This window comes from Chiloscyllium plagiosum, unplaced genomic scaffold, assembly GCF_037043375.1.
Source record: "Chiloscyllium plagiosum isolate Xiang-an unplaced genomic scaffold, Cpla_swu_hap1 HiC_scaffold_24, whole genome shotgun sequence".
NCBI classification, from domain to species: Eukaryota; Metazoa; Chordata; class Chondrichthyes; order Orectolobiformes; family Hemiscylliidae; genus Chiloscyllium; species Chiloscyllium plagiosum.
This window is the reverse complement of record NW_028270162.1, coordinates 29,579,046-29,597,600: the sequence shown is the minus strand read 5'-3', so window position 1 is coordinate 29,597,600 and position 18,555 is coordinate 29,579,046. Positions and strand designations below refer to the sequence as shown.

Sequence of the window (18,555 nt, the reverse complement as noted above, 5' to 3'; positions counted from 1 at the left end):
GTTTTCCCTCAGGGGGTCCCAGTTGTTATGGACCAGATCAAACCCCCTCAAAACACATTAAGGAGACAGCCTAGACCCTAACATTTGCTTATTTTGAAGGCAAGTGCCAGGCGTTGCATTCAGGATGCAATTTGATTGGTCAACATATTAGGCTGGAAGCAAAACACACTTTATTCATACACTATAGATAAAATATAGACAAAATAAGAAGAAAAAAATTGGCTTCACTGCAACTCTACCGAAATACTTAACAAAATAATAAACTACTCCTTAACTGTTCCAATATTGTAACACCCCATAAGCAGACTCTTGGCAAAGGCAAATTCAGTAAAACAGATTGTCTCACATAGAATTCTAGCAACAGGAAGAGAGCGCCAGCTTTTAGTTGTAACAGAGAGAGGAATAAGAGCTTCCACATCTAGCTTCAAGACCCCAATAGCTATTAAAAGCTAAAACTAAAACCCTGGTTCTGTGGGAGCTTGATCCCACCCATTCAGACAGCTTCTATTGTTCCACTTCAAAAACAAACCACAAGGCCTCAGAAGCTATTTATTCACTTGCAGTAGACCACTCGGCACCTCTGTCTTAACTTTTCTTCATAAAAAAACCTGGAAAACATGCACCTCTTAAAGCCATAGTATCAAAAGTCAAGACAGTAAGGCAAGAGTAACCTCCAATACAATTCAGGGGTGTGGCTACAGTCAGTCAGGCCCTCAGGGTGGACAGAGTCAGGATGGTCTCCACATAAGGAATGAGGGCCCAACTATCATGTAGCCCACCCTTTTTGCCCCATCAAATCTTCCACAAAACCTCAATGCAACTCACATTTAGCCAAAATTTGTAGGACTCATTGTTGTGGTTCTGTTTGCCGAGCTGGAAGTTTTTGTTGCAAACGTTTCGTCCCCTGGCTAGGCGACATCATCAGTGCTTGGGAGCCTCCTGCGAAGCGCTTCTTTGATGTTTCCTCCGGTGTTTATAGTGGTCTGTCCCTGCCGCTTCCGGTTGTCAGTTTCAGCTGTCCGCTGTAGTGGTTGGTATACTGGGTCCAGGTCGATGTGTTTGTTGATGGAGTTTGTGGATGAATGCCATGCCTCGAGGAATTCCCTGGCTGTTCTCTATCTGGCTTGCCCTATGATAGTAGTGTTGTCCCAGTCGAATTCATGTTGCTTGTTGTCTGCGTGTGTGGCTACTAAGGATAGCTGGTCGTGTCGTTTCGTGGCTAGTTGATGTTCATGCATCACTCTTAGTTTGAAATATTCTCATATGTACATGCAATAATTATTTGTAATGCGTGTGTTCAAGCCATTTAAGTGGTGTTGTTCTGCTATTGTGTAGCGCTAGGTTCAAAGCAGAGGTTCGTAATATGAATGACTTAGTTGTGTGTGTTTATGTTACAAAGCTGTGGCTGTAAAATGTAACACTGAGACCAAACCTGTTGATGGGCTATGTAAATAAGGAAGTAGAAAACAAGAACTAAGAGATTTTACTAAACGTATATAAATCAGTTCATGTCAAAGTGATTGTGGTTCCTGATTCTAGGAACCAAGCGATATGGGAATGGGAAGGTAAAAGGGACCTGGAAACAGGAGAAACATCAGGGTCCCTGAGATGGAAAGGGGATCTGACTGAAGTGTGTAGCAGCACATAGACTAAAATTGGAACAATGCCGTGAAGTAAGCATGGCCTGTGCATAAGGAGGACCACAGTGGTAGTGTCACTGCCCCTGGATAAGGAGCCCCGGGTTCAAGTGCACCCTGCTCCAGAGGCATGTAATATCACCTTTAAACAGGTTGATTAAAAAATAGGTTACATTAGAAAGCGATTCTGAGAGAACTTGACAGAGTAGGTATTAAGAGGCTTTTTTCCCTGCGTGTAGTCTTGGGACAAGGGTCAACCACTTGGAGCTGAGATAAGGAGAAATCTTTTCTCTCAGCGTTATGAATCTTTGGAATTCAAGCAGTATGTTCAAGACAGATTGATGGATTTTGGAGCACTAGAGGAATTGTGAAATATGGGAATGAGCTAGGAAAGTGGATTTGAGATAGAGATCAAGTGTGAATGGTGGAACAGAGCTGACAGGGTGTTTGACCTACTCCTCGTATTCACTATGTGACATACATTAGTGATTTATTGTAGTGTAACATCCTGATGCAGAATTCGTAAATAGGCCATGCTTGTTACCCAGTCAGCACAATTTTGCATAAAATGTTTCAGTGGCAGGTACCAACCACTGATTTAGATTTGGGAAATAACACGTGAAGAGATTGATATGGCATTGTTCCAGTCCACTGAGGAGCAGATCTTCACGTTCTCGCCGTGACCTTTGAGCTGTAGGCGAACGGGGAAAAAATTCTGGTGTGGCGAGTGGAGGAGGAGAGCGTGGGCTAGACAGACACATCACACAATGAAAATCTGTCTGAGACACTCTGAAACTGCTTCTGCAATGTTCAGCATATTGTTGTCTCTTGCTCACAGTAATTTGCTTGATCTAATTATGGAGGGGGTTGGAAATTTATGACCAATTTCAGGATGAAATATTCTGAGTATTATAATTAAATGTCAGGTTTTCTTTCAAAATAAAAATTTCTACTGATATGTATGGCTTAGCAAGGAGACCATAGATTACGTAACTGTTTTATTTTAGTAGCAGAAGGCTAATATTGGCAATATTGCAACTGGGCTGTGTATACAGGGAGAAGTAGCCATTTGGATACAGAACTGGCTCAAAAGTAGAAGACAAAGGGTGGTGGTGGAGGGTAGCTTTTCAGACTGGAGGCCTGTGACCAGTGGAATGCCACAAGAATCGGTGCAGGGTACACTGCTTTTTGTCATTTATATAAATTATTTGGATGTGGACATAGGAGTTATAGTTAGTAAGTTTGCAAATGACACCAAAATTGGAGGTGTAGTGGACAGTGAAGGTTACTTCAGATTACAATGGGATCTTGATCAGATGGGCCAATGGGCTGAGAAGTGGCAAATGGAGTTTAATTTTGATAAATGAGAGGTGTTGCATTTTGGGAAAGCAAATCTTAGTTGGACTTATACACATAATGACAAGGTCCTAGGAGTGTTGCTGAACAAAGAGAGCTTGGAGTGCAGGCTCATAGTTCCTTGACAGTGGAGTCGCAGGAGGATAGGATAGTGAAGAAAGCATTTGGTATGCTTTCCTTTATTGGTCAGAGCATTGAGTTTAGGAGTTGGGAGATGATGTTGTGGCTGTACAGGACGTTGGTGAGGCCCCTTTTGAAATATTACGTGCAGTTCTGGTCTCCTTCCTATCGGAAAGATGTTGTGAAACTTGAAAGGTTCAGAAAAGATTTACAAGGATGTTGCCAGGGTTGGAGGATTTGAGCTGTTGGGAGAGGTTGAATTGGCTCGGGCTGTTTTCTCTGGAACGGCAGAGGTTTATAAAATCATAAGGGGCATGGATAGGATAAATAGACAAGGTCTTTTCCCTGGGGTCAGGGAATCCAAAACTAGAGGGCGTAGGTTTCGGGTGAGAGGGGAAAGATATAAAAGGGATGTAAGGGGCAACATTTTCACACACAGGGTGGTGCGTGTCTGGAATGAGCTGCCAGAGGAAGTGGTGGAGGCTAGTACAATTACAACATTTAAAAGGCATCTGGATTGGTATATGAATAGGAATGGTTTAAAGGAATATGGGCCAAGTACTGGCAAATGGGGCTAGATTAGGTTAGGATATCTGGTCGACATGGACAAGTTGGACCGAAGGGTCAGTTTCCATGCTGTACATCTCTATGACTCTATACTGCAGTGCTAACCAACATGTTAAAAGTATAGAAAAACCTTCAAATCAAATAACACAATGACATGCAGTACTTGAAGCAGCCATAGTGGCTGGAAGTGTAGCTGGAGCTACAGATGAGTCTTTTGTAGGTGAAGGAGTTGGAATACTGTGCATGCATAATTGGCTGGGTATGTGGCAGCTTTCTACATGTCCAAGGATTGTATTTGACAGCTCCAGTATTTAGAACACAAACCAAAGCAAGAGGAAAAAGGAAAGCAAGAAGGAATAATATATTGTTGCTGCCAGGGTGCTGTTTATTATGTCAAAGAGCATCTTTAATGATGTCTCTCTGTATTAGTGATATTGCATAAGGGTTAATAGGAATGAATTAACACCAAATAAAAGTAGATGCTGGAAGAGCTGTCTTAATTAGGAATTTCCCAAAGGACAAAGTAAAATACTGAGATAAGCATGGGGTAGGTTAGTGTTAGGTGCTGAAAAGGAGGGGGAGGTAAGAATGAGGTGAAGATGGGAATCATTGAGAGAGGTGCAGTGAGGGAGGGGCTTGGGTAATTGAAATGAATGCACAGAGATTGATGTCCTGTAATCAAGTCGCCCGTCATTGACTTGTGCACAGTATGCTGGCTGTGGCCAGGCAGCTCAGAGTCAGTCCCTGAACTGAGGAGATCCTAAATCCCCTGGTTATATTGGTCAGGCATGGCTTTGTGATTGGTCCAGGTTAACAACCCAGTCATGGATCTCACAGTCAACAGGATCCACCAGGTTCCAATCGCTGCAGTAACACTCGCAGGTTAGTGTGGAATGTGGATAGAGTCTTGGGAAGGGTGCATGACAAAATGAGGAGAGCTGTTACATGATCTGAATGAAGTGACCGGATGAGTCGCAGTGTAAATGATATTGGGATGTTTAAGTGTGTGAGGGTGTCAAGTACTTCATTGAAAAGTAACTGGATTAAAATCCTAGGGTGAGAATCTTTCTGTTCTTTGTCAGATTTCTGACTCTGGTGAAAGTGGCTGCACCTTCACAAGGTATTCATTTTCTGTTGTACTGCATTTAGTGATCACTAAACTGAAGGGTCTGATCAAACTTCCTGAATTACTTTGGGAATGGAAATTGTTTTTCTAATGTCTGTGTGACTGGATGTGCTGAGAGACTTAATGAACATCTATTAACAAATGGGGCTGAGAATGCTAATATGTGAAATTGGGCTGTGAAATGAAATATTTTAATTAACAGTTGCAGCATGACTATAAATAATGCATGCAGAACTGGAGTTTCCTGTTTGCAGAAATCATTATCATATTACTTGACATGTTTTATTTTTCACTGTAAAAAGATTACCAAAAACAGAACGAGCAATGGATTTCTGGCTTCCACCTCACTTCATTTTCCCATTGTCTCTGCATGGAACACATAAGGAGGGATTGTAACTTAGCCATTTAATCAGCAGGTTCAGGCTCATTTTGACACAAATACTGAGCTCCCAGTGCAAAGCTTTCCAAAGAAAGGTCATTGTTGGAATTTCAGACTTTTGCCACTGGCACAATGGCCAGTACTGGTTGATGAAATGGCAAAGAAGACAATGTCCTGACATCCTAAGAGCGGGCAACGCACACTGTTGTCGTCACACCATTGCCACTCTCTGGGGAGCATGGGCTTTTCAATTCCTCTGACACATTTTGGCAGAGGGAAGGCAGTGACAAGAGAGATTCAGTGGCACAGACAGAGTAGGGTCAGAGGGACATTACAGCCCATATGCACCGAATGCTAAAGATAGCAGAATGTATTGAAAGAGTAGTTAGCAAAATGTCTCAGGCTGCAGAAATAAAGGAATTGAGTGCAAAACCTAAGAAGGTATACCGAAACCTGTATAAAACTGTGGCTAGGCCACAACTAGGGCCTATGCCTAGCATGAGCATTAGAGGGATATGAGCTTTAGGGCTTTGGGGATAGAGCAGAGGAATGGAATTGTCTCGATTGCTCCACAGAGAGCTTGGAAGGAATTGATGAGCCAGCTCTGCAGCTATGACCCAAGGATCTGAGGGAGAGCAGGCTCTGAACCATTCCTTGAAAGCCCCTGTCTATTTATGATTTAGAGGTGCCAGTGTTGGACTGGGGTGTAAAAACATCACACAACACCAGGTTATAGTCCATCAGCTTTAGTTGGAAGCACAAGCTTTCAGAGTGCTGATTAAGGAGCAGCGCTCCGAAAGCTAGTGCTTCCATCTGCCAGTCTGTCTTATTTCTTCAACAGTGGGCCTACGGGCTGTTGGACTCTTCATTGGAATTGTTTCATTGATTCCCTTTGACTCCGATAGCATCACTGGGGATTAGCGCAGTCTCTGGGTCTAAACGCAATCTACAGATATGATCTGAGCGAGCACTGCAGTAGCTGGAAGAAGACAACATCCATTTTCAGCCAAAACCTGAAACTCTTTCCCAGACCATCCAGTAATTGCCACAACTGCCAGTGTGAGTCCAACAGTTAATTTGGGGCCTTGATGTTCCCATCTCTGCTGTGCTCTACAAATCTGTGAAAAGAACTCGCTCTCCAGCAAAGTAACTGTGGCTTTCTGGAGGAAGGTGGGGTATATACATTCCGTGGTAACAATGCTGCCTGTCTTCTCGAAGTTGGCTATAAGTATCCTTGAGACTATTAACTGCATATCTCTGTCACTGCTTTGACGCCGACTCAGCACATGGGTCCATTGTCTTCAATCATTGCTACATATGTGTGCTGGTTTGGGAGCCGGTTAGCTCAGTGGGCCTGGATGGCTAGTTTGCAATGCAAAGTGATCTTAGCAGTGAGGGTTCAATTCCCACACTGGCTGACGTTACCATGAAAGACTCTCCATCTCAATCTCTCCCCTCACCTGAGGCATGGTGACCCTTGGATGAAACAACCACCAGTTACCTCTCTCCAATGAGAGAGCAGCCCTATGATCCAGTAGTACTATGGTAAAGTTGCCTTTTACTTGTGCCCAGCCAGTAGCTTGGTGCCATAATAAGGGGTGTTGCCAGGATGGCTGCTGTTCCATCAGATCCCCTGAAGGTGTCTTTTTCTTAACCACTTTAACTGTGAAATGAGACAGTTTGGATGTTTTGAAAACAGCCTCTAAAATGTTTGTATTGTGGCTTTTGTTTAATCACACCTCACCTTTCACCATTTCCCTGTTCTTTGGATGCATCAGAGCAGGCAGCATTCGGGCTTTCAAGCCTGAGTCTCGTCTGCTCCTTTCTTCTGTCTGCCTTTTCTTTTACTTTTTTTTCCTCCTTTTTACCTATTTACCGGCGGTGGAGGCAGCATCAGTGGGGTGGGCTCATGGTGGCGACGGCGATGTCAAATGTGGCTCCAGCAAAGAGAGATATTACCACTAGCATTGGTGGCTCCAATGCAGGCGGCACAGAGGCAGCGGTGGTGGCATTGGTGGGCCTGTCTCAGGTAGTGGTGGCCTCAAACCAGGATCCCGCTGGAGACAGTGGAACTTCCAGGACCCATTCGACTTCCAGTGTTGGGGAGGGAGAAATAGGAGCCACCTGGACAGACCTGGATATTTCTCTTGTTTTTGTTCATGGTTCTTCAATTTCTCCTTTGAATTCCAACATGCTGAGATGGTGCTGGAGAGTGGAGACTCCTGGATTCCTGTACCTGGGTACACATGACAATAAAATCTCTAAACAGTATCTGGAATTACAGTACCCTCTGCAAAGATTTGTTTAAAAAAACTCCTTGGCTTCAGAAAAACAACATAAATAAAAAATATACCACGATAAATTAAGGTTTCAAAAGGGACAGCATCAGTAATTTGTGAGATAGGAAACATTTTATTAAACATAGCATGATTGTTAAGGGCTCATTTAAAGATGGAGTCTGTCTCTTTTTTGACACCTGAAGATGGGTGAAGTTCACAGAAGAATTTATCAGGTGTGAAGTTTTCAGTTGAGGCTGAAACCTGTCAGACAGCTGCAAATGTGTAAATGTAACTGAGCCTATTTATTTCCTAAAACAGAAACCCCTCTGCTTTCTTTGCATGAGAGGTTTGATGAAGAAACTGCAATGTGTAGTTAACAAAGATTTTAAAAGTTTGAAACGAAAACAGCATGTTGGATGCAGCAACAGGTCAGGTAGACAACTTAGTATCAGCTATAACCCATTAAGAGAAGCTTCTGATAAAGGTTCCACACCTCACACATTAACTTGTCCGCTCCCTTTGCAGATACTCACAGTCCTGCTGGGTATTACCAGCATTTTCTGCTTCTGTTTCCAATTTGCAGTTTTTTTGTTTTTTAAAAGGTGAAAGATTAAGAGAACTGGCAGGAGGGTAATTTGTCCTATTCCAGCACCTGGGACTACTGGGACAGAGAATTCGCACAGCAGGAGGGGCATAAACACAGAAGGAAATTTGGATCATTTTTCTATTTCTATTGGAGGAGCTCAGCCATCCCAGACCGCTGAGTCCTGGTTGCTGACCAATGCAGTAGCCCAAGCAAAGATTTTTTTAAAAATCAGCTCTCACTTAGGAATCAAAGCTGATAAGGGTTTAGAGATGAAGAGGCAAATTTTCCCCCAAAGACCTACTTAATTTCTGGTAAATAAGGAGAGGAACCAAATTACTGGCTGTTGACCTCACTTGTGCGATTTCTTATTGGGCGTGATGTCAACTTTCTGGACATATTTTAGAGATGAATCGTGGTAACAGTTTTAAATACAGGTGCTTTTTTTGGGTTATGATGTATGACGTAGTTTCATACATGGCACGTCACTTTATTGTGTACAACCTCAATTAGCATTTGGATAGAATATCATCTAAATCAGACCATAAACCAAACTAACATTTTACTTTGTTATAAATAGATCTCTGCTAAAACACTTTGTAATATGATACTAGCTGCTTTAGGGCATATTGTTGATACAATTGAAAATCCCAATGGTGCACGGTGCATTACTGTTCAATGCCATGCAAATTGACTTGGTTATGTATGTATTAAGATGTGATGCTTGGAAACGGTAAGTCTTTCATAATTCAGCTGCTTAAAAGTGTCTTGGGTACATAAACCAACTGCAAGAGATGGGTTTGCATGGCTAGGACCATTATGCAATACAGTATCCCAAAGTTTTGAATGAACTGTGGGAGTTGGCAGTAAAGAGAAATTTTGGAGCTTATTATTATGATTGTAGGCTTTATATGTCTTATCACACGCTGATGTTTTGCATCTATTTTAGGACAGATGAATTGGGAATGATCATGACCAACTTAGAAAAGGCTAACCAGGTAAGAAAGAAGCTGCTTTGCATCTCCAGCAATACCAAGCATAGAAGAGACTTACTTTACAAACTGGGCACTGTGCTTTGGCAATGGCCATAATCTATTGATATGTTAAACAAATCTTGAATGTATATAGAATGCAGCTTTTTGTATTCATTTGGTAGATATTGATCATCACTAACTAGTGAAGTAAATATTAGGGTACGTTTTGCAGGGTGTTGCTGCACAGCTTCTCAAAGAGACACAATATTTTTATACACATTGGAAACCAGCCTAATGAAATTAGTGAGAACACTTCTTGTATCACAATTAACTTGGCGTGAAATTAAATTGCAGTCATTATGAAATCGTGACCAGCTTTTACTGAAAATCTGAGCCTTCAGCCCATAAAGAACAGCAGAATACAGCTCGGAGCTGGGGCTGCTCCTAATCAGACAACATCCACCACTCAGCTCCTGAAAGTAGTGACCCACATGAATGCCAGCAAACCTCGAGTATTTAACCTCCATGTGTGTGTTTGGACAGTGAACATCGACAAATTAATGTATAGAGTTGCCAACTCTGGTTGATCATATTCCTGAAGGTTTCATCATGAGCCCATCAATCTCCCAGTCCCCCACTGACATTACTAACATGTCCATCCTCCCAGTGTGCTGCCTTCATACATCAATGAAGAAGCCATCAAAACCCATCATTATCTGACTGGATGATTCTCAACTTGAATCAAGCAGCCTTTTCATTCTTGTCTCAAGTTTTATGCCTCATAATGGACAATGTTCAAAGTAAATCTTCAAACAAAAACACAACCTTTTGTCCCCAGGCCCTGTTGTTTGTTCTCCATGTTCTTCGCAGCCATTCCTTCAATGTCAGTCTTCAATTGGTGGAAGATCCAGCACAATCCTGGAGAATTGTTGGCCCTGCTGATGTGGAGGTCATCTCGGCAGAGCCTGATCATTCCTCTTCTAACATCCACAGCGACAGCTCTTTCCCTGAATGAGTGCTTGGGAGCAGGGCAGTTATTTTATGTTTGGCTCTCCTTTGTTTTCCCAAAGATTAATTGTATCTCCACCTCCATCAACATAGGCAGAATTGGCTAATCAGAGGTCAATGGAACTGACACCTTCCCTGTCTTTATTGATCCTTCTTACATTTAACCAACAAGCGGTCAGGGTTGGGGAAGTATTTTAATTACACTTAGCCCATTTCATCGGTTGGTCAGGAGCACGTAACTTTGTTTTCAAAAATCGTTCTCGATATTAATGTTCCATTATAGTTCTTACCAAATCAGCAGCCATAACTGAGGTTCGGCTTTTACTGGTGGTCCTAAAAGAACCATTATTGTTTTGAACAGCTCAGTTGTATTACTGGGAGTTCATGTTTAAAATCTCAACAGTGCCACCTGTAGTTAGGAAAAGCAGAAATAATCCAGTTTGATCATTTTCTCTTAGATGTAAAATATATTTATTCCCAATTAAATGAAAGTGTGTTTAAACCCAATAGTATGGTACAGTGCTAAAATCTTCACTTTGCTATAAGGCTGTATTAAGATTTATGTTTTTACATTGCCTTCGAACTTTTTATGTACGTGAAATCACATAGTTTGGAGCTGTTTAACATGTTGCACAAGTACTGCTTCTTGTTATCAGTATCAGTCTGAAATTAAATAATTCATAAGTAGAACCAATAGGAGAATAGGAATTTGAGAAATAAAGAGTCACAAACAGTGTTGGTGAATTTTGCTGTTGGAATTCATTGCTTAATATTTTTGCGATGGGGGTTCATTACAGAGGGCTGAAGCTGCTCAGAGAGAAGTAGAGAGTCTTCGAGAACAGTCTGTAAACAGCTCCATCCATTCGGCCTGCCGCTCTCCACGGATTGCTGGTGTGGTAAGGAATTAGGAGTAAATGAGGAACATCTATTTAACAGCCTAATGAACAACAGCTAGCACTAAATTCAACAAAAATCTTGCCTGACCAACTTTCTTGAGGAAGTGGCTTCCAAAAACAATGAACAAATTTCCTCAATCAGAAGCTGCAAAGGAGTTCAGAACAGTGGGGATTCAGAGCCATCGTAGTCTTTCAGCCCATCAAATCTGTGCTGGCCAAAACGACAACCTAAGTATTATAATTCCATTTTCCAGCACTTGGTCCATAGTCTGAAAATACAGAATAGTCGGAAACCTTCATTGGCAGTGTCAGATCCTGTGTCAAATCGCAGGGCTCAGAATGGAGCTACTGGAGAACACAATTGGGACCCTCAGTGTTTCTAATTTGAATTGAAAGCTTGGATTAAAAAAAACTACAAATTGTTTAGATTTTCTAACATATCAAGGCGCAGTTGATCGCATGGAGATAGTTTGTGAACGATAAATGAATTAGACAATGTAATATGAAATGGGTTTTCGTACACGCAAATGTAATATACTGCTCACAAGAACAGAAACTGGGTGACACACATCAAATGCAACATGTTGAACTATTGCCAAGCAGCCATCCACTCCTTAAATGATTAAAATGTAGGCTTATGGCTGATGTTGTAAAGTTCACACAGAGAATGGTCAATGCAATGAAATAAACATATGGGATTGTGTAGTGTAGATCAAAACTCTATTCAGTCAAGAAACAATTAGGTACTGTAATCGGGTAACAATGGACCCCTTCTGGAAAAATGAATTGGATTGAAAGTCCTTGTGCAGTGCATTTGTTATGATCTCAGAACCTAATACAAAGCTTTCATGACTTGTTCAATATGGCAATACACAAGACTCTCTTGAAAATTGGAGCTAACATTTATCTGTCCCTAGTTAAGGAATGTGATTAGAGAAGCACACTAGTAGCTCATTCCTTTGCTGTATAAAATCATCTTTGATTTTGCTCTGAACTTTTCATACACCCAAGGACCCATAGCTGATATTCTACCAAAATGTGTGTCAAGCAATGCTTTATTTGGTGACTGTATTGATCTGAAATTAAAGCTCCATAATTGAAGACATTTTGGCAGTTTACATTCAGGACTGCAAATTACCTGTAAATCCAAACAGAATATAATCTGGCTTGATGTAGCTCAATTTAATTAATTCATTGCACATTGAAGGGGACAAAATGGCAACTGTCACAAATTTACAGAAAAATGTTATTAAAAGTGACTTCTCTTTTGTGAAACCTGGCTTTCTTATACTCCCTAAAATTTAAGTTGGCTGACGAGGATATTATTCTTAGGTTGTCAGCTGAAAGCTAATATGATCTTGTATCATGTTCTTTCATCAGTCCTTAAAAGAAGTGTTAATAATGTGTTACTTTGCCAGTTAGTACAGCCTGGTACTGACAACCAACATAATTTTATTTCTTATTTATCACCCCAAAAAATCTTGACTGTAGTAACAGACTAGGGGTTGGTATTTGATTCATATCAAAGTCCATGGAATGAGCCTGCACAGAATATCTTTTTGTCTGATACCAAATTAACTAATACAATACATGTTTATTTCTCTAAATGAATGATTAAGTTTATTGTGATGACTAACATTGTCAACATTAACTCTGCTGTTCTGAAATCTATTATGTATGTATTACTTCATTCATTTTACACAGAATTTCTTTAAAGTTAAAATTCTTGTGTTGATATTATTGTAAACTAAGACTAATCAGTCTCTTGATAGTGTAGAACTTAACTATTGCTGAACAGAGAAATGTTGCTGAGACACTTCACCTTGCACTGTTCAGAACAAATGCAAGAATGCTGAATTTCAAATAACCACAACAACTTATACTGCAGAAGAGAAAGGATGCTGATGGTTGGCAAATTGACACTGATTGGCCGAGGTGTTGCCATGGAGAAAACAATGGGAACTATGGCAATCAGCACCAACTTGCCAACAAGTCAGCTTGCTTTTTGTCCTGTGGTTTAAATTATTATGATCATTTGAAATATGGCATGCATGCATTTGTCTCAATGAGTGCAAGACAGAAAATTTCACCAATTTACCTCCTTTATTTTTCAGTAATATAATAAAAGTGAAACTTCACCTTGAAGTGACACAATTCATTTTTTAAAAGCAAAGCTTGGTTTTGGTTTGAATCTATACTTGTTGCACGATTACCCAGCAATCCACAAGGAAGTTATGCACACAGACTTTGGATAAGGTACTAGAAACTTCAAAACATCTTTTCCACTTCTGCACAGGACCAAGCAGACATTTTGATGTGCCCTGGTTCAAGGCTGGAGGCAGCCCTGGTTGCTAAAGACCGAGAGATTATCCGATTGTTGAAAGAGATTCAACACCTCCAGACTGCCCTGCATGAACTCCAGGAGAGTTCAGCAAATCAGATTGCACAGTTGGAGCGGCAACTAGCACGAAAGACTGAAGCTGTGGAGGTAATGGAATTTAGGACAAGATAATGTTTATTAAAATATAGCTCAGCAACTTTCATATCATCCAATACTATTTTTACGTGAAATCAAGTTTCAAATAAATAGATGATAAATGTCTGCTAAAATCAATGTGAATAGTGTTATACATTTCTATGAACTACAAGAATGATCCAGGCTAATGATTACCAATCTAAATGATTAGCAACAATGCGGTGTCACGTTGTGCAAAGTGATTGTCTATTGTGATGTATCTCCTGCTTTCAGTTCTATCAATGGTAGTAATGTGCTGCTTTGTATGAATGCATAAAGCACACTGTGCAGGTTTCACTGTTTATATCTAGTAAATATTTAAATTAATTATAACTAAGAGTTCATCCTGTGTGGTATTGTTGAAAATTGTGCTGGACTGTTTTGATTTCCGCTTGCATAGCACTGGAGGGTAAGCTGTGTAATCAGTGAGACCACTGCAGAGGCTTCACTGTAAATACTATTTGTTCTTGCCATATCCTTTCAAAGTGTCAAGTTCTGTCCTGGATGACTGACTACTGCTTCAAATAGACCCGTAGAATAGATAGCTAGTTAGTGATATACACCTGCCATAACAATGTACCATAGATTGTCCTTGATAAACACACAGCTTCCTGTCCCCGCTGTGCCATCATGAGATGTTGAGAAAAGGCCTAACTACATGGAGGAATAGAGGGAGAACATCCTCAGGGGTCCAGTTCATTTTCTTTCCTCATTATGAAATAATCTGATGTTATGTTTGCTTTCTTTTCTTGGATATTTTAGAAATATCCTTCCCTAACTGCTACCAGTAATTTTTAAGTCTTTTATTTGCTGCAGTTTCTTAATGCTTGATGGCACTGAGCAGTTAATAGGGTGTCTGTTCTCTATGGTTCTGTGGTTGTAAAACGCTTGCTGCTATGGACGAGTTTTCTTGCTCCAACTCGACAAGTAATTTTCACTTGCACCACTCCCATTCTTCTCTCAATGGCACTCCACTCCTTCATTTGCTCTAATTAATTTGGGAAATAATTCAGTTTCTCTTCTGACATTTGTAATTTCAAATGTGCGCTCTTTGAACTGATAAAGATATTTATAATTTGCAGTTAACGTTAACTGCTGGATAGCTTCCTAACTGATAACTGTGTTCAATTCCTCAGAAATTAGAAAAGAAGTTAAGTGCACAATTAGACCACATGGAACAGAAAACAGAATTAAGGTATGTATTTAATATACAATAGTTACAAGAGTAGCTACCGGATTAAGGACTGTAGGCACTGAAAGTGCAAGGTAAATAATGTTTTGTGAGGTGTCGTGGAAGGGGTGTTTCTTTCTTAGAGCATGTAATAGAAGGAAAATTAATGGAAAAGGTGTCGGTTGTCATATCCATAATTTCCTTAAAAATGGCTTATATCTTCACAACTTTGCTCATTTCTCTCTTGCTGCTCACAGTTCATTTTTTCTTTAACTGTGCTCCAGTCCTTATCTTGCCCTCTTCTGCCAATTCTTGGTTCTTGCAATTATTATTTTTACCTCTGACCCTTCTTCATCCTCCATCTCTCTTCAGTTAACATTATTCTGGTATACCACACCTCTTTCCAAACAAAAATTGCTTATGCAAATCCTCATATCATTGGCATCACACAAGGTAAAATTGTTCAAGGTGCAAATTCTAGCAGCAGAATCTCAATAAAAGAGCAAGCTGTGCACTATGTGTATTTATAGACATAATAAGTGGAATATTAACAAACCCATTTCAAAGTAAAATGCTTGCTGCTATGGAGGAGTTTTGTTGCTCCAAATCAACAAGTAACCAATATTTTCACTTGCAGGAAAAATATTTCTAAAGGAGTGGTTAGATTTGAGTGAAATTGCAGCTTTTCTGATTAACCAAGAAATGACATTGAAGCTTCTGGAAGTAATATTCTGGGAATAGGTTGTCTCAGTTAAAAGTCACATGAGTTGTGCAAATGATGAACATATTTTATAGCAAAAGTCAAACAAATGAATGGTCCAACAGGTGACTAATGAGGCATTTTTCTTATTCACTTTTATCATCACCAGAGTAGCTCTGCATCTTACAGCTGCTTTCTGAAGAGGATTCAATCGTCCCTAACCATTCCCCAATCCTTGGCTCCAGTTTTCTTGAATAGGAAGCCCTGTTTTCCTTTGGACCATGGTTGCTATCATTTAATTTTAACAACAGAAATCAATCTGAATTGAAACAATATATAACAATGGGAACAGTTTTGATTAGATAAAGAGAAAGCAATTACAGAGTCAGAATTTGTCCATGTAGATGATCGTCTCTCATTTGGAAAGCATTAATATTTGACCCTCAAAGTTTTTAATGTTTCAATATTGTCCTCTCTTGAATGCATAAAGTTCCCCAGACCTACATTCCAATGCCCCACTCAAGTAGCTTACCTTTGTCTATAAATCTCAGCAATGATGGTTGCCCTACTGTTTGACCATTGTGCTAGAGTATGATCCCATTATTACAGAGAATGCACATTCCAATCAGGTAATGGTGAGTGATCAGCAATGCAAGCCTAGATGTCCTTCACTACCCTTACCCTTCATCAATCTTTCCCCTCCTCTCCAAATTTATATTCCGACCAAAACCAGGGGTGCGGAGGTTGGGAGCCGTAGCCATCAAAAGGACCTGTCACCCCGGCAAAATCTATCTGCTTTGCAGCTAAACTTAATACCATCTTGACACATATGCGCTAAATATTTCTAAAGCAAACATTTCAAGCTGTTCACTGAGCATTTAGTTTTCAGCTTGAGCAGAACAAAGAATGAGCCCCAGGTTGATTATGAAGGATACATATTAGGGACTGTCTTCAACACCATGACCTTGGATTCCATTGTGACATCTATTACATTTTCTTCGCAGCATTTTCAAATCAGTGAACCCAGTGTCTGCAAATGGCTGTGCATCCCAGGTAACTTTTCATTTAAAGATAATTTAACCATTGCTGCTTAATCCTGTGGTTTGTGGCCTTGTAGGTTAATTAAAAGTAGCTTCAGTATTGATGTGGAGCTACATGTCTCATTTCACTGGAGTTAGCCAGTCAGTTACAAGCAGCAGAATTAATTTTCCCAAAGGAACTTTATAATGCAATTCTACTGAAATTATCTAAATTCATTGGATGTGCAAAGTGATGTCTAGATTGAAGTTGGAATAATTATTTCCTGCTGCCAGGATAGAAGTAAAGACACGGAAGATACTCTACCGGAAAAAGAGATGACCCCTCAACCTGAGAAGAAATGTTTACAAGAGAAGCTAAACACAAATTCAGACATGGGTATGGTTGCAGGTTTGTTTTCTTAAGTCTCTTAAGATTTCATGAAGTATCTGGTAATCTATTCCGGAAATACGAAACTGCTGATGATTTTCTTCTCTTTCTGAGGACAGGATTTATTCATTGTCCCAGAAATCATAACCATTGAATCCTGTTCTATCTCAAAACATTGAAACAATGTTGCCTTTAGATGAAGTGACTGATTAATGTGTTTGTGAAGGTGTTGGGTGAGGCAACTGTTGGCCATGACTAGGGCAATTCCCTGTTGTTCATTAACCATTCTCTACTGTCACCCTTATTCCGCACAGACTCTCTTCCTTGGTTTAGTTAGTTTCCTTTTCACCAGACTGGTTCCTGGAAACGTTCAGCAGACTGGTCCTGGCATGGCGAGATTTTTCAGTGACGTGAGATTAGAGAGACTGGGCCAGTGTCCTGTAGAGATTAGAAAAAGAGGTGACCTCATTGGAATGTACACAGTTCTAACAGGGCTCAACAAGATGGCTGTATGAAGGCATGGCTAGAACCAGGTGGCACAATCTCAGAATAAGATGTAGGCCATTTAGGACTGAGATGAAGAGGAATTCTATCTCTTGTGGAATGGCTAATTGTATGAATTCTCTAGCCTAGAGAGCTTGGAGGCTAAGTCACTGAATAGATTCAGGACAGAAATTGATAGGTCTCTTCATTTTAAAGATTTCAAGGGATAGAAAGATGGTATGGGAAAATGGCATTAAAGCAGATGATCAGCCGTGAATGGCAGAGCAGACTAATGGGCCAAATGGCCTGCTTCTGATCTTAATATATGTATATATGTGACTTTACTTCTGAGGTCCCCTGACTGCACACATGCTGTTTGGTGGAGATAGAGTGTTCATTCAGTGTGGAAGACACTTGTAAAAGTTTTTAGATAGTAAAGATGCAGTGAGGATTGAACATTGAGAAAGGCATAACAAAGAATTTCAATGTGGAAATAAGACAGGGGCACAGGGTAGACGCAGAAAAAATGCCAATTGAAAATAGGAACATAGGAAGTAGGATCGGGGCAGGTCATTTAGCCTCTTGAGCCTGCTCTGCTATATAACTAGAGCATGGCTGATTATCTACCTCACTGCCATTTTCCTGTACTATCCCTTGACTGGCCACTCTGCACAATTCAGTAACCAGAGCAAATCATTATTGTTTAAATTCTACTGACCTTGGAAAAGGTTTTACTAGGATAGATATCCTTCCTCATCAAGCTTTCTGCATAATTGACGATGGACACATTATTTCACCTTTCAAAATATTTCTACTGTGTCAATAGCTCTTTCTTTTTACCCTAACTTCATTATTTTCACCTTCACCTTTCCATTTATAACAAACCTTGTAGCCCAGTTGCACAACAGATATTTAAAATACATCAGTTCTGAGGAAAAGTCAAGTTTTGAATCAAAATGATCTGCAAATGTAAATTAAATCTCAATCTAATTAACATAACATGTTAATTCATTATCTCCAACAGCATGACTAATGTACAGATACAGCTGCTCAGTAGTTACCATAAGGAACTCCCTATTTAAATGTATTAACCAATTGGTAACATTTAAAGACAACTAACTGTGTAAGGGAAATAAAACGGAAAACTGCAGATGCTGGAGATCTGAAATAAAAATGGAAATTGCTGGTGAAACCCAGCAGATCTGACAGCATTCGTGGGGAGAAAGCAAAGTTAACATTTTGGGTCTGGTGACAGTTCATCAGAACACAGGGGAGGGGGAAAGGAAACTATACTGCTAACAATAACATTATAGTGTTATGTATAACTAATAATGTCTCTTTTCTTTCCTCCATT

The 18,555-nt window shown here is 40.2% G+C and overlaps 1 protein-coding gene across 13 annotated transcripts in view; it reads left to right on the top strand.

Annotated features, from left to right (window-relative positions):
- cux2b (cut-like homeobox 2b) overlaps nucleotides 1-18,555 on the top strand; it is a 327,011-nt gene that overhangs the window by 262,169 nt on the left and 46,287 nt on the right. For 8 of the 13 annotated variants that reach the window (XM_088000027.1, XM_088000020.1, XM_088000024.1 and 5 more), the window contains 6 exons: nucleotides 8,997-9,045; nucleotides 10,827-10,925; nucleotides 13,222-13,413; nucleotides 14,577-14,635; nucleotides 16,316-16,364; nucleotides 16,625-16,739. In XM_088000027.1, the coding sequence (XP_087856153.1) occupies nucleotides 8,997-9,045; nucleotides 10,827-10,925; nucleotides 13,222-13,413; nucleotides 14,577-14,635; nucleotides 16,316-16,364; nucleotides 16,625-16,739 (563 nt within the window). The remainder of the gene's footprint in view (nucleotides 1-8,996; nucleotides 9,046-10,826; nucleotides 10,926-13,221; nucleotides 13,414-14,576; nucleotides 14,636-16,315; nucleotides 16,365-16,624; nucleotides 16,740-18,555) is intronic. The other 5 variants (XM_088000017.1, XM_088000016.1, XM_088000022.1 and 2 more) reach the window with 3 other exon arrangements.